Here is a 13,837-nt window from a genome sequence, read left to right as displayed (position 1 = left end):
GGAGCTTACCATGTTAGCCAGAAGGTCTTCAAAGTTCAGGGGATCTAAAGCCAGCTTTCCATTTTGTAGCTGGCAACTGATTGCCAGGAAAGGCTCCCAATCCTCAAGCACTGAGGCTGTGATCTCTCACTGCATCCAAGTTTTCTGGATTGATTCTTGTTATGATCTAAAGAGATGCATACACGGGTATGTCTGTGTGTAGAGAGAGTTGTAGGCTCTTTACTCCAAGACCCAGTGCATTTCAGCTGCTGCCTAGAGAGGGAATGCAGACTACCTCCAAAACCTACAAGTACTGCCTGAAGTTCTAACCAAGCTGATGCACCTGCCATCGTATAGTTTTGGTAGTGCCTAAGCTATTGAACAAACAGCTCTGTGCCAAGCTGAATGGAAGCATTCTCCTGCCATGTGTGACCTTTTTCCAGCTAGGACACATCTCCATCTCAGGACTGCTCCAGATGCTGTTGCAGCTGATCTGCAGCTGTTTGGTGGCAGCAGCAGCAGCAGCCAGTGCTGGTTGGCTCAGCTCATGCCCTGCTGCTCCTCTCTATGGGGGGACATCAAAAGAACCCTCCTGCCTTTCCCCACATGCTGCCCAAAAAATGTCAAGACAATCCCACAAAACCTGTAGGAGAGCCTCAGAAAGTGTTTTGAATCATACTGAGAGGTAGGATTTAGCGTTTGGATTGTAGTCAGACTTCCCTTCTTGCTACATCCTCTGGAAATACACTGTATCCCTGCTGCCTCAAGAGGGGCCTTTCTCATGGTAGGACCAGAGAGCGAAAGAAAACCTGAGGAAGGTGGGTGTAGACGTGGAGAAACGAGGTGGGAGAAGGCAAAGCACAGACAGCAGAGGATGTGACAAGGCCCTCCAAGTGAAAAAGTTCCCCTCACACCTAATATCAAAATCTCCCCTCTTTTAGTTTAGAGCCATTCCCCCTTGTCCTATTGCTACCTGACTGTGAAAAAAGTTGTTTTCTCTCTTATTTATAATAAGTATTGGAAATCTGTCATGAGGTGTCCCCTCAGTTTGCTTGATCAAGCCCAGCTCCCTCAGCCCCTCCTCGTAGAAGGGGTGCTCCAGCCTTCCCCTGATCGCCTTAAATTAGCCAACTAACAAAATGTGCTCCTGGGCAGCATACACAAGGCTTACACATTAAAATTAGTCCACTGCATTATTCTCTAGTTTTCTGTCCATGGGGCAGAGTGCTATTCTTATTCAAAAATTTACCCTCCAAATGATTTCCTTAGCCATAATTCATCTTCCTGCTATAGGATTGCAAGTAGCCTGAAGTAACCATCCATACAAAGGAAAGAAAACGAATTTGGTCATTTCTTCACTATATCTGGAAGCAGACCTGAGTCAGGCACTGTAATTTCTTTGCTCAGAGGGCAGTGAGGCGCTGGCACAGCTGCCCATAGAAGCTGTGGTGCCCCATCCCTGTAGGTGCTCCAGGCCAGGTTGGATGGGGTCCTGGGCAGTTGAGCTGGTGGGGGGAGCCCTGCCCATGGCACGGGGTGGGGCTGGGTGGGCCTTGGGGTCCCTTCCAGCCAAAGCCATGCTGTGATCCTCTGACTGCACCGAGATGCCTGCTGCTGTCCCGGGCTGCCTTGGAGCCATGAGGCAGCAGCAGCGCAGAGCTCTTCGGCGGCACGGGATGGGGCAGTGGAGCGGCGGGAGCTGCTGTGAGCAGCCCAAAGGGCAGCGCATCATAGGGGTAGCGTTAGTAAACGGGCACCCATCGCCGGCAGAATAAAAGTGGACGAGAAGTTACTGCAGAATAAACAGCTTCTTCTTCTTCTTCTTTCTTTTTCCTTCTTCATTTTCTTTTCTTTTCTTTTTTTTTTTTTTTTCCTTTTTTTTTTTTTTTTTTTTTTTTTTCTCCTCCTATTTAACGGGAGCTTTCTCCAAGAGCCGTCCATCTTCGGGCTGCCCCTTTCAGAGTGTCAGGCAGCCGCCGGGATGAGGAAAGGCTCCCACAGCAGCCCCCGCCCGCTTTCAAAACCCCTTTTATTCCCGGGTGCGAAACTTGGAGGGGAAGGAGGAGGTGGAGAGGGGGGAGAAGCCGCCGAGCAGCTCCATCGGCGGTGGCAGGGGCCGCTTGGCACGGGGAGAGCAGACAAAAGAAGGCGGAACTACGTGGCTTCAATTCAAAAGGAGAGCTCCGGGCTCCGCAGGGACGGCACCGGCCCGGGGCGGGGGCGGCGGCCGCGGGGAGGCGGCGTGGTGGGGCGGGGGGCGCCGGGCGATGGACGCCGGCACGGAGCGTGGAGAGGGCGAGCTCGGGGCTGGAGCGGCCCGGGCCGGCCGCGGCGATGAGGGGCATCCCGGGCTGGAGGAGGCTGCGGCTCTCAGGCTGGCGCCGGTGCACCCTCGCGTTCCTCCTCGCCTGGGCCGCCGGCTGGGTGGTGCTGAGCGCTCTGCTCTTTCTCCTCCACGGGAGCGTCTTCTCCGAGCGCTGCACGGACGAGGACGGTCGCCGCATCCTGGCCAGGCTGGTACGTGCGCCCCGACGGGGGCTGCGCCGTCGGCAGCTGCGGACGGGAGGCTCTCGCATCACCGAGAGCGGTGCGCTGCCGGGGTCGCTCGGGAGCGAGCAGCCCGATCCGGAGTGCTTCGGTCGGGAAGGTGCTCGTAGGGAAAGAGGCTGTTTGGGAACGGCGCGCTGCTCGCGCTGTCTGCCTCACGTCTGGCACATATCGGACGCGGCGCTTCGGGGATTCACTGAAGGATTTTCCTGAATATTCGTTAGCATCGAGAGACCTGAAAAAGAAAGGAAATAGAGCAGATTTCACGGTTGTGTGGGAAGCACTTGGAAAAGAGGAGCAGCATGGGTTGTTTCTTAATTAGGGTATTTGTAGTGTTGTTGGTTAAAGGGAAAGGGAAAAGAAAGGGTAAGAAATGAGAAGGAGGAATGGAAGGAGAAGGGAATGGGAAGGCGAAAGGGAAGAGGAATGGAAAGAAGGGAAAGGGAAGGGGAAAGGAAAGGGAAAGGAGGAATGCTGATGGAAATGAAATAGAGTGCAGCAAGCAAGCAAGCATGGCTCATAAAATGCCCTAACGTTGGTCTGTACAATAGAGGAGGAGCAGTGGCTGGGGATGCTGTGCTCATCTGCGTTCTCAAGGCGTGCAACCCACCATCTTCCCAAGTGGCGTTAGAAAGGGATTATCCTTCTAGTGGAATGGTTAGAAGATGAGCTCAGCTTCATCGTCAGCACAGAGATGGGTCTTCATACAACTCCGGATCACTGTGTGAGTCCCACAGCTGTTTGAAGTGCAGTTGGTTGGCAAAATGTTCTGGTAGCTGTGGTAAAACTGAATTCCAAGGAAAACTAAGTTGCCTGTCATCTGTACTGTTTTCAGTAGGAAATCAGAATGTGAGCTATTTGAAACAAGTGGGTGAAAACTGCATGAGTATATGCCCTTGTAAGTGGTATTTCTGAGGATTTATGTCCATTTTCTGAGTAACAATGTACCATTGTGTGGATGTGAGTTGTTCTGGCCCAAGTAGCCCTGTGGGTTTTGCAGAGATGAACTTAAGCTCTCCGTAAGACTGCTTCTTTTTTCCTAAAACCAGTCCCAGCTTCGCTTATATTGAACAAACTAAATTGTACAGTGATCCATTTTCTTTTTCTGTGGAGGAGTTTGATGCCTCCTGAACCTTGATGAGTATTGCATTTGTGCAGGAGAAGTACATGATGAGAAGACAGGACTCGAACCTCATATATACACCAAGTGATGGTGGTACAGTAAATTATGTAAATTAATGCAAACTCGAGGTCAGGTTTATGTTAATTTAAACTTTTACATGAAGTTAACCCCAGCTTTTTTAGCTTATCTTGGTGTACTGAGGTTATGAAAAATTATGCAGCCAAATTAAACAGAAACAGATGACAGAGTCCAAGCCCCGCTTCTATTTGCATTCTTGTGTTGTAAAGCTGTTTTTCTATATGGCTTTTTGCTTAGTATCACTTCCATATTTGGGGTTTAAAAGTCTGGTACTTAGTGGCATTCAAAGGGAGCCCATTAGGAAGATTTAAACTATCTCAACAGATCTCCAAGTGCAGCCATTAGGACGGAGATGTCAGTGTGTTGGACCATCCCTAGATTTGTTTGGACTCTACTTCTCCTTTTCATCAGCGGACATCATGAGGAAGTAAAATCCTGTACGGTGAAAGCTGCAGTTGGTGAAAAGGTTCCTGAGCTGGTAAATAATAGAGGCCATCTTTTTGCTGCAGGGTAGTCTGAATCACCTGTCTGAAAGTTTTCAGTCCATAAAAATGACTTTAATATAAGCTAATACACTGGGGAGTGATGCCATCAGGATAGAAGAATCATAGAATCATAGAATTACCCAGGTTGGAAAAGACCTCAAAGATCATCAAGTCCAACCGCAGCCTAACCATAGTACCCTAACTCTAACAACCCCTCTGCTAAATCATATCTCTGAGCAATGACTTCCCTATGAAACTGCATGACTTTGGAAAAGTCATTTGCTTCAATATGAGCTATCAGTGCAGAACATGCCAAAAAGGGAGATAGGAGCTCCGAGTGTGTCCAAAAGTGAGAAGTAGGGAAAGGCAGTTGCTTTTCATTATTTGAGGAGGCCTTTTTGAAGTTCTTGCTTGTATTGGTGACCCATAGAGGATGATACTTGAAGGCTCATCTCTGCTTAAACATTATAAGAATAGGAACGCCCTGGCTAATTTCTCTTTGCAAACATTGCACAGTTTCAGTGTAAGAAGACTCAGACTGTTTGTCAGATACTGGTTCAAATGGAACAGCAGGCAAGTCCTGAACTGCAGCCGTGTTCAAAAATGACTCAGCTCCTAAGTCTGGGAAATGTGAGACTATTTTTCCAAACTGCTTTTTCTTATTATTGGTGTTACGTACGATATGATGGCAACACAAGGAAACAAGCTGCATGCTCACATCTGACTGCAGGTCTCCTGGGTTTGTGTTCTATTAGATGTGAGATGTACGTGCATTTGCCCTGCCCCCCAGGAGTTAACATGGCACGCTAAAAACATCCACAGGGGCAGGGGTTCACTCATGTGTACCCAATTACAGCACTGAGCCCTCTATTCTCAGTTCTGGCGTAACAAGAATTAGGTTATAGTTTTCTCAACAAAAGAGCAATTATTTTAAATGTAATTATGTCTAAGCTCCAAAACAAAAGGTATTTCCTACTTAAAAAGGGAAAACAAACTTGTATTGCATTCATAGGAGCAGATTTTTACAAACAAGATCATTGATCTGCGTGCTCTGACAGCCCAGGGAGTCTGCCAGGGAGACCATCCTGTGGATGCCAATGTGTCAGATTCACAGAGGTACATTGCCCTGGACTGAAGGAGTTCACTTACATGGCTGCCCTTGCTGGCATTGGATGTTCTCTTTTGGGCTGCGAGAACACTGCAGTGTATACTCTGTGCCTGTCCGACCTCTACCCAGCGAGCTGTGTTAGCCAATTTAGCACCATTTCCTGCATCGTTCCTGGATTTTGGACATAATCCTGCACCTACTCTCCAGTGTGATTTTTAACATAGGCTGTTGCCTGGCATCAGAATGCATTCCCTTGGTGTAACACCTCTGAGGCTACTCTGAGAAAATACATTGCTTAAATTTTATGCTCGTGTTTCCTGTTTATGTAACGGCAAGTTATGAATGAGGCGGGGGTCAGGCAGCCCATGCGAGCATTCTGCGTGCAGCAGGAGCTGCCAGCTTGGTTCAGTGGAAATTTAAACGCCAGAAAGCAATGAAGAAGGCTGACGCTGTCAAGCCACCTCCCAGCTGTTTGGCTTTCTTCACCACCACAGTCCATTCCCCTTCCACCAGAGACTGCTGATCACTCCCTCTACTGCTGCGCCCAAAGTAGTCCCTGCAGCTGCGTTTCTGAATGCCCACAGGAATATAGGAACAGCCTACACTTTGGGAAGTGACGGCATGGAAACAATTATGAGTTTAGGGAAGGATTGGTGAGGGAAACCTTGCAGTTCTTTTATAACTTTGCGGTGACCACTTAACTATCAAACAGCAGTTCCCAGGTTACAATGGGCTACTTTCCTCTAAGTGTTTAACAACATATCTATGCAGTTCATATAAAAATGTTACAGGGACAGTGATAGGTACATACGAAAACTGGGCAAGTCATTTTGTTCAGCAACATATGCATATTTAAAAAGAGGTTTGGAGTGCAAGCTCTTTGTTTTGAAGCAGTGCAGAAGGAGGTTCTTAAGGCTTCATTCAGGATGCTGTTTTGACGCAAGACTCCCCATTGTAAGAGAAGTCTCCAGAGACTTCCAAAAAGCCACTGAATCACCCAACAGTTGTAGAAGGTGTGTGCTTCACAACTGCCACAGACTTCTTGAGCTTAGAGCCTTAGAACCTTCACTGATTTTCTCCTAAGTGGTCTGTTGGAATGTGAACATGAACATTCTTCTCTCTCACTCCAGTGCCTTGACTACAGCAGTGGAGCCCTGACTGGTGACCTCTGTGAAGACCTGTGTGTGGCGCAGAAGCTGGTGTACAAACACTGCCTTTACTATGACAGAGGTAAGAAGGTCATCCAGGCTGACTGGAGAGGCCAGCCCATCATCCTGAAATCCAAAAAGGAAATCTTCTCCAGCTTCCAGCATCTCGGTATGCTGGACGAGGTGGAAACACAGGACATTCCTGAAACAGAGATTCTGCTGATGGTAGCCTTGGAGGTCAAAAATGTTCTGGGGCTGGAACTGTCTAACAATAGCACAGGGCCCCTGTGGACAAGGAGGAAGGGACCACATTGGAAAGCGCAGGTGGCCAGCATGTGGTCCTTGCTCCAGCAGGAGGAATACATTTTCTTCAGTTTGCTGCAGGACTTGAGCAAACATGTGCTACGAATTATTGGCTCTTGTGGACATTTCTATGCCGTGGAGTATCTTACAGCTGGACATGCCTGGCACAAAACTCTTTTTCCCTTGGAAAACATAGTAGGTCCCTCCCTCGCTGGCCGCAGAAGCAGAGTGAGAGCCATCATTGACATTGCACTCAGCTTTCTGGACATGGTACAACATTTTGATAATGATTTCTCTCATCGCCTACACCTGTGTGACATCAAGCCAGAAAACTTTGCAATCAGGCACGATCTTACGGTAAGCTGGGGCTTTGGGGTTGAGTTGTGGGTAACTGAGGTTAAATTCTAATCTGAAAGTTGCAGGGCAAAAACTGACAGTTCCTCCTCACACAGTTTCCCGCCAAGTTTTTGCAAAACAAACATATATTTAGAAGCGACATGGGAGCTTCTTTGCTGCTTTTCCTCCTAGTAACACACGCAGCCACTTCAGAGCACTAGATCCTGCTGTTTGTTTTCAGGACTATTTGTTCAGTTCCGATTTGTTTCACCTGCTCAAATGTATTGACACTGACAGGGTCGTATCCCTTGGATGTGATGACGGATGCCTCCTGAAGGCAAGGAGATCTCAGAAACTTTTAATGGAGCCGTAACTTGAGTCATAGTAATTATTTCTGGTAGTGATGCTGAAAGGAACGCTAAGGCTGAATCTTCTGGTCTGACACAAGGGGAACTCCCTGCATACAAACATACACATCTTTCTGCTTTAGTCTTCAGCTTATTCAATATGGAAATGGTTCCAGGATGGTGACATGAAACTCCATGGTACTGTTACTGTTTCATTTTTCATTATACGGCTGTAACTCAGAAGTGAATAGCTGAAAGTTTTTTTCTAAGTGGTGGATGTAGCACAGCACTGCTTTGCTGAAAATATCTTGCATTCATCCTGCAGACAGGAATTCTGCCCATTTCAGTGGGAATTTTGTATATGGACTGGAGCCACTGTGTAGTGTTTGAACCAGACTTGCAATTTGCAGTGACGTTAATGGAGTTCCTGCACTTTGAGTGAATATAAAGAGTTTTCAGGAACTTGTATGCTGTTATCAGAACTCACAAACACTCAAGTCCTCAGAGCACTTGAGAAACATAACCTAAACTTACAGTCATTAAGTGCAATTAGAGTGATTCCCCTTCACCTTCCCCTTCAGTTACATTGTTTATTCAGGTGCAGTACAGCAGCTGAACAGGGAACGAGTGGGGAGCAATGGCAAGAAACTGAGAAAAGCATGCCAATACTTAGATAGAGGTTCTTCAAGGCAGGCTTTACCCATCTTTTACAGCTATGCAGGCTGTAACTGCACATGAGCACACACTAGAACATCTGTTTTGCTATCTACATAGAGAAAATGAGATTTCATTTAGAAGAAGAGAGAGAATATTTGATGTGACTTCTGTTGTAAGTCCTCCTTGGTTCTTCAGGATTCTTCCATGAGTTCTGGGGTCAGAAGAGACAGCAGTCACCTTCTGGTACAGTAAAGCATTCTCAGGTAGCATTTTCTAGGAGAATTAATTACAACAGCGACAAAAACAACAAAGTAAGTTGTTGCTCACACACGGTCCTCCCAGTGGCACTTTACGTACAGCCCATAATGTGATGGTATCACCTCCTGTCACCCCACTTGGCTGAGGCAGGAGATACATACAGCCAGATAGCTTAGAAGGAAAACAGAGAAAGCTTCTTCTGGGTGACTGTGGGAGGAGAGTGAGAAGAAGAAATTCTGGGCTGTGTTGTCAATTGCCAGAATTGGGTCATAAAAAAAAGGCAGCTTTTCTTTAGTCCTTCCTGTCTGTTTGAGGGAATTTTTTTACTTGCTTGCTTTTGTACTCTGTATAGGGTAATAATAAAACTGCATAATAGTACCATTATTACTTATCTCAGTAATGAGACTGCTAATGCTCAAAGAAATGCCTGGCATGCGATAGTTTTGAGAATTAGTATCAAATGTTGGGGATAGCTCTCCAGCCCTCATTCCAGCCTTCTCATGCTGCTCCTGCAATACAGGAGGGTAGAAACCTCTGCCTTGGTAAGTCATCCTGAGGGCTCTTTTTCCTAGCATGCAAAGATGTCAAAGATGTCAGAGATGCACAGTGTTGGCAGAGGGCCACAAGGAAGCTTGTGCAGTGACCAAAGGACTGGGGAAATTCTGCACAACTTTTGGTGTCTCTTTGCCCTGTTCTTGCACCAAATGCATCTTGGCCAGATACAAGAATCTCCAAAGAAGTGAACATCAAAACTGCAGAAAGCTTAAAGAAGAAAAAAAAAAAAGAAACAAATCAAAACAACCAGCCTGTTGAAACCTGTGAATCTCCCTAGGCTACATCATGACTATCAAGCTCTCCAAGAAACTTAAAAACATTTGAGTTTCTAAGCTATGCCTCATCTCCTTATGATATTCCCTGGGGAAAGAAAAAGGAAAAAACAAAATAGAAAAGCATAACATGAAGATCAGACCTTGCTCTTTTGCCTGTGGAAGGTTTGCTTGGCCCTCTACCAGACCAGACATCTTTAGCTCCTGGAGACGATCCAGCTGGTGATCCAACCACAGTGCAGCATCACATGTTATTTAAGGGGCTGAATCTTAAAAATGAGACTGTCCTTTGTGCCCGTGTGACTCTGCTTTGCCCAAGTCCCGGATGTTTCCCTACCTGCAAAATATTTAAGCCCCTACAAGGCTCTCTGAGTGAAGGCTCTGAGTGCTAAGTGTGGCTTTGAAGTTGTGCTGATGGCTGCGTTCATCGCACCATAGGGTGACTGTTTCCACTGTGTTCACCCACAGTCAGTCTACATTCAGGCAGCCACCATCACCTTACTGTCTTCCCTCCTTCCCTTGCTGATTTCTGAGGTTTCTTAGTGGAGGATTCATGTATGGAGTGACACCAAAAGAAACTGAGACTCCAGCCATTCAGTTCCGGAATGATTTCAAATCTATCTAAAACTGTAACATGTAGTTCCAACTTCCACAGCTTTAAGCAACTACAGGTATGTTTCTACAGCTGAACAGGTACAAACCCACTAAATGCAATGGCAGGCCTGGAGGAACCATGCTACTTGAGGGTACTTCTGTACATCACAGTGCTCCTCTCCACAGTGGTAAAGTCATGGGCTTAGTGTGGAAAGGCAAATTGCAAAATGATACCATCTGGCCTGTGGGTAGACTTGTGACATCGTATAATTAAAAGGTTGAGCTGCCATCTGCATAGACTGCAAAACAAGTAAATCAGTCTTCAAGTCGGATAGTTCTGGTTTAAGGCAAATCAATCCAGCTGACCCCAGGGACGCATACTGTCCACAGATAATTTTCTCTTTCCTGCTGTCTTGAATGTTGGCTGTTTTTGTTTAAAATGTGGTATTCATAAGACTACTGCTGCTCAGTTAAGCGAAAGAAAGCTCTTTCATTGAGATCCCAGTTCTCTGCTGTGCTCTCTGCACTGCATTTCCCAGAGAAAGCAGCAAAAGAATGCTTGCTCAGCCCTATCCACAGCCTGTGCTTTGCCTGATTTGATGGGTTGTTTTGATCCACAGGTGGTGGCCATCGATGTGGATATGGCTTTTTTCGAACCCAAAATGAGGGACATCCTTGAGCAGAACTGCACAGGAGATGAAGATTGTAATTTTTTTGATTGCTTTTCAAAATGCAATCTGAAAATCAGAAGATGTGGAGCACAGAGAGCCAATAACAACTTGCAAGTGAGTAGACACAGCTGCTTTATGCTTCCCTTTCTTTTAAAATCATGTTGACTATAAAATGCACGGTATGTACTAGAACACTGTGCAGTGCATGTAGACACGTTTATAAACATGACCACTTAAGTGCCAGTCCCGTTCAGAAATCACATCCTGGGGCATGCAAGCAGACCATTTATTTGCTGTCTATTCACATAGCTCCTGCAGATGCTGTTTGCCCAGTTCCTTAGATAGGAAGTAGGACGAGCAGGGAATTTGTCATTACCGCCTCCACTAATAGTGAAGTCCAGGCTACTTGTAAGCAGTGGAAGGTTATGGCTGTGATTCCCTGCTTTACAAATGGAGTATGCAGATGAAGCGGAGAGTGGGGTCCATAGGGGTTGTGGCCCTGGTATGAGCTGTCTTATAATTCACTCAACTTGTGCTGTTGCAATGTACTAATTCCGCACAGAGGCTGGGGGAGCACAGCTTGGCTGTGCTTTGCCTGTTTCTCCCCTCCCTACCCTCACCATTTCTTATGCACAAGGGGATGCCTCTGTAGAGAGAATAGCCTCTATACAAGTTCCTTTTCTTTATCTTCCTCTTTGAATGGCTGGAGGCATTATGGGTTCCGCTGATACAAGAGTAGAGACATTTGGCTACAGTCCCAGGGAAGCAACAGGGCTTTAGTTACAGCTCCTGCAAGGCAGCAATCTGCTCTTTTTTTTCTTTCCTCAGGTCATTTGTGACAAAATATTCCGCCGCTGGTTTTCTCCAAGCCTCAGAGGACCATTAGTTTCCTTCCCTCTGCAGCCACAGTTGCAGAAAGCTGTTCAGGAGTGTGCAGAGCTCGGACATGTGGATGCTACCATGCACCAGAGAACTCTGAAATCTCTCATTGAATTATACCACCTGCTTCGGGTCAGCCAACAAGAACTGCAAAGGGCAGAGTAGGCAGAAGGCAGAACTGCAAAGGCCACATCACAACCATTGCTAAAGGATGCTGTATGTGAGGCAGCCTGTGCTTTCTGTGTGTCTTCCATCCCTCCTACCCACTGTATTACATTCATAGCACGTATTTTTCCAGCTATGCAAATGAAATTCATGACTGCAGGTGCAGCATGTCCTGTTAATATCTCTTGAAATACAAAATTGTTTTACATTACCTGATTTCATTCTTGTCTATTTTCCTGTGTTCTCCATTGACATTCAGCACATCATTTGCCTGCCTGCTCAGATAGCATCTGTCTGAGTAGAGCGCTCCGAGTGATTAAGCATTTCTGTAGGGATGGGATGGTGCTCTGAAGTTGGAAACTGGAAGCACAGCAAAACTAATATCAATCATTAACAAGGTGGCAGGATGGGTGTGGATAAATACATGCATTATGTTTGTTTTTCTTTCACTGTAGAACAAGGGTTTTAAAAGTAAAGACTGAGTCTTCAGTATCAAAAACCAAGCTCAAACAGGGAAACAGATTGTTACACAGAAGAGCTGCTTTTGTATAAAGCGCTCCTTTCTGGTGTTCCCAAATGATGTGTTACATTACTTGTGCCATAGCTAACTTTCTGGGGGAAAATTATGTGATGATACTCAGGGCTTTACTAGAGCAAAATAATTGTACCCATGCTTAATTCCCATGTGGATACTCATATTCTGCAGTGAAGAAAACAACACTGACTTTTCCCGCGTGAGCAAGCCCTCAGGCACTTGAACATCAGAGCGCTTGGTAAGAAGAACTACCTTGCCAGATAGCAGAACAGCCCAGGAATGCCAACAATCTGTAGGCAGTTCTGCAGGCACTGCTACCTGACAGGGACCTCCTTCCCCCACACCATGCACTTTCTCAGGTCATTAAGTTTCATTCCTTCCTTTCATGATCCTGAGAACAATCCTCACAAACAGTGCCTCAGAAATCCGTCAATAGAACACAGTAGGATTATTACACATGGCTGGGTTGTGAAAGTATCATTTACACAGCCAGCTCTGGCTGGCTTTGGTACACCTTCAGCAATGAGTGCAGAGACAGGGAGAATCTAGGAGCCTTTTTCTCCACTGCCTCATGCACCTTGCAGTGTCACTTGAACCTGATAAACCATTGGTCAAAAGGTGCTCCTTTCTGACAAAGCTGCTTTCCTTTTGCCTTAGCACTGACACAAAAATAAAACCAGCCAGCTCAGGGGTTTGGCTGGATCAGATGGGTACTGCTGAGAGTCCTGCCTACTGTTGGGCCCTGGCTGTTTTTCCACTTCATCTCCGCATCCTGGTTGTGGATGCTCTGGTGGTTTCTGCTTGGTTTCTCACTTTCAGGTATCTTCAGAGCTGTTACTCCTCCAGATAAAAAATGATTCCTTTTATATAGGTTCACTAACAGCATTTGGCTGCACTGGAAACGGCCACTTAACCCAACAATTCTGTTCCCTTTAAATTGATTTCAGCCCCATCTCTGTGTCTGGTCATCTTGTTCCTGAGTCCTTTTCTCCCTATAAAATAGGCACTACCTCTTGCTTCATTTTTACCTCTTGCTTTACTCATGCCTTACTCAGCAACTTTCTGCCAGTATTTATGGCTCTCTGTGAAAGAGGAATGACATTAAGTCATGGTTCATTCCTTCTTTGTATCTTGGTTAACAGCAGGTGTTTCAGCTCTGCAATAATCTAAATACACTTATCCATTCCTGTGGTTTACAAGAGGTGAAAGCGGTTGGAAGTTCATTTCCTAATCTTTAGGAAAAATAAATTCAGCCCTTTTCTCAAGATTTTCATAGAGAACATCTTCAATGCAGATTTTTGTCCTTGGTACAGTATCCTTTTCAAAACCATCTGCAAACCACAGTCATGCACTAGGGTGATATGAAACAAAGAAAAACATACCGCAGCGGATTTTCCTGTTCTCCTTTGTGCTTCTGGGCTTGACATAATGGTGACTAACCAAGAACAGCAGGTCATTACTATAGCCCTTCTGTACTGTAGTTTTTCATACAGAGACTAACTAAACCCTAGTGGGAGTTGACTGAACCCCCTCCACTAAAAGCATTCAGATGCATTGCTTGAGGCAGCAGCAGTAGGTACAAAACCACTTGTTTGGGACTGGGGAAGAAGGGAGGGAAGGATTTATTTCCTTTCAACTAGAAACACAGACTGAACAAAATGCTTCCAAGTGGTGAAAAAATGGGATCAGGATGTAGAAGGAGTTAGGGACTCTGCTCTGATATTTATTTTTTTTCTGTGGTGAAAAAATGTGGACAGAAAATGCTCCTTTAATTTCTTTCGTAATTTTCAGAAAAAA

General features: G+C 45.9%; 1 protein-coding gene across 1 annotated transcript; it reads left to right on the top strand.

The window, feature by feature from the left end:
• The first annotated feature begins 2,238 nt into the window (after positions 1-2,238).
• On the top strand, positions 2,239-11,721 carry DIPK1C (divergent protein kinase domain 1C). Its single transcript, XM_072328542.1, has 4 exons — positions 2,239-2,496; positions 6,451-7,128; positions 10,411-10,575; positions 11,290-11,721. Exons 1-4 carry the CDS (start codon positions 2,314-2,316, stop codon positions 11,503-11,505), a joined length of 1,242 nt encoding a protein of 413 aa, XP_072184643.1. The 5' UTR covers positions 2,239-2,313; the 3' UTR covers positions 11,506-11,721.
• Positions 11,722-13,837: the final 2,116 nt, after the last annotated feature.

This window comes from Excalfactoria chinensis, chromosome 2 (assembly GCF_039878825.1).
Source record: "Excalfactoria chinensis isolate bCotChi1 chromosome 2, bCotChi1.hap2, whole genome shotgun sequence".
NCBI classification, from domain to species: Eukaryota; Metazoa; Chordata; class Aves; order Galliformes; family Phasianidae; genus Excalfactoria; species Excalfactoria chinensis.
The sequence above is the reverse complement of the archived record's forward strand: the minus strand, read 5'-3'. Positions and strand labels throughout refer to the sequence as shown.

Coding starts and splice junctions, on each gene's coding strand:
- DIPK1C (XM_072328542.1), top strand. CDS start 2,314: ATGAGGGGCATCCCGGGCTGGAGGAGGCTGCGGCTCTCAGGCTGGCGC. Junction 2,497..6,450: donor GCCGCATCCTGGCCAGGCTG/GTACGTGCGCCC, acceptor CTCTCACTCCAG/TGCCTTGACTACAGCAGTGG. Junction 7,129..10,410: donor CAATCAGGCACGATCTTACG/GTAAGCTGGGGC, acceptor TTTGATCCACAG/GTGGTGGCCATCGATGTGGA.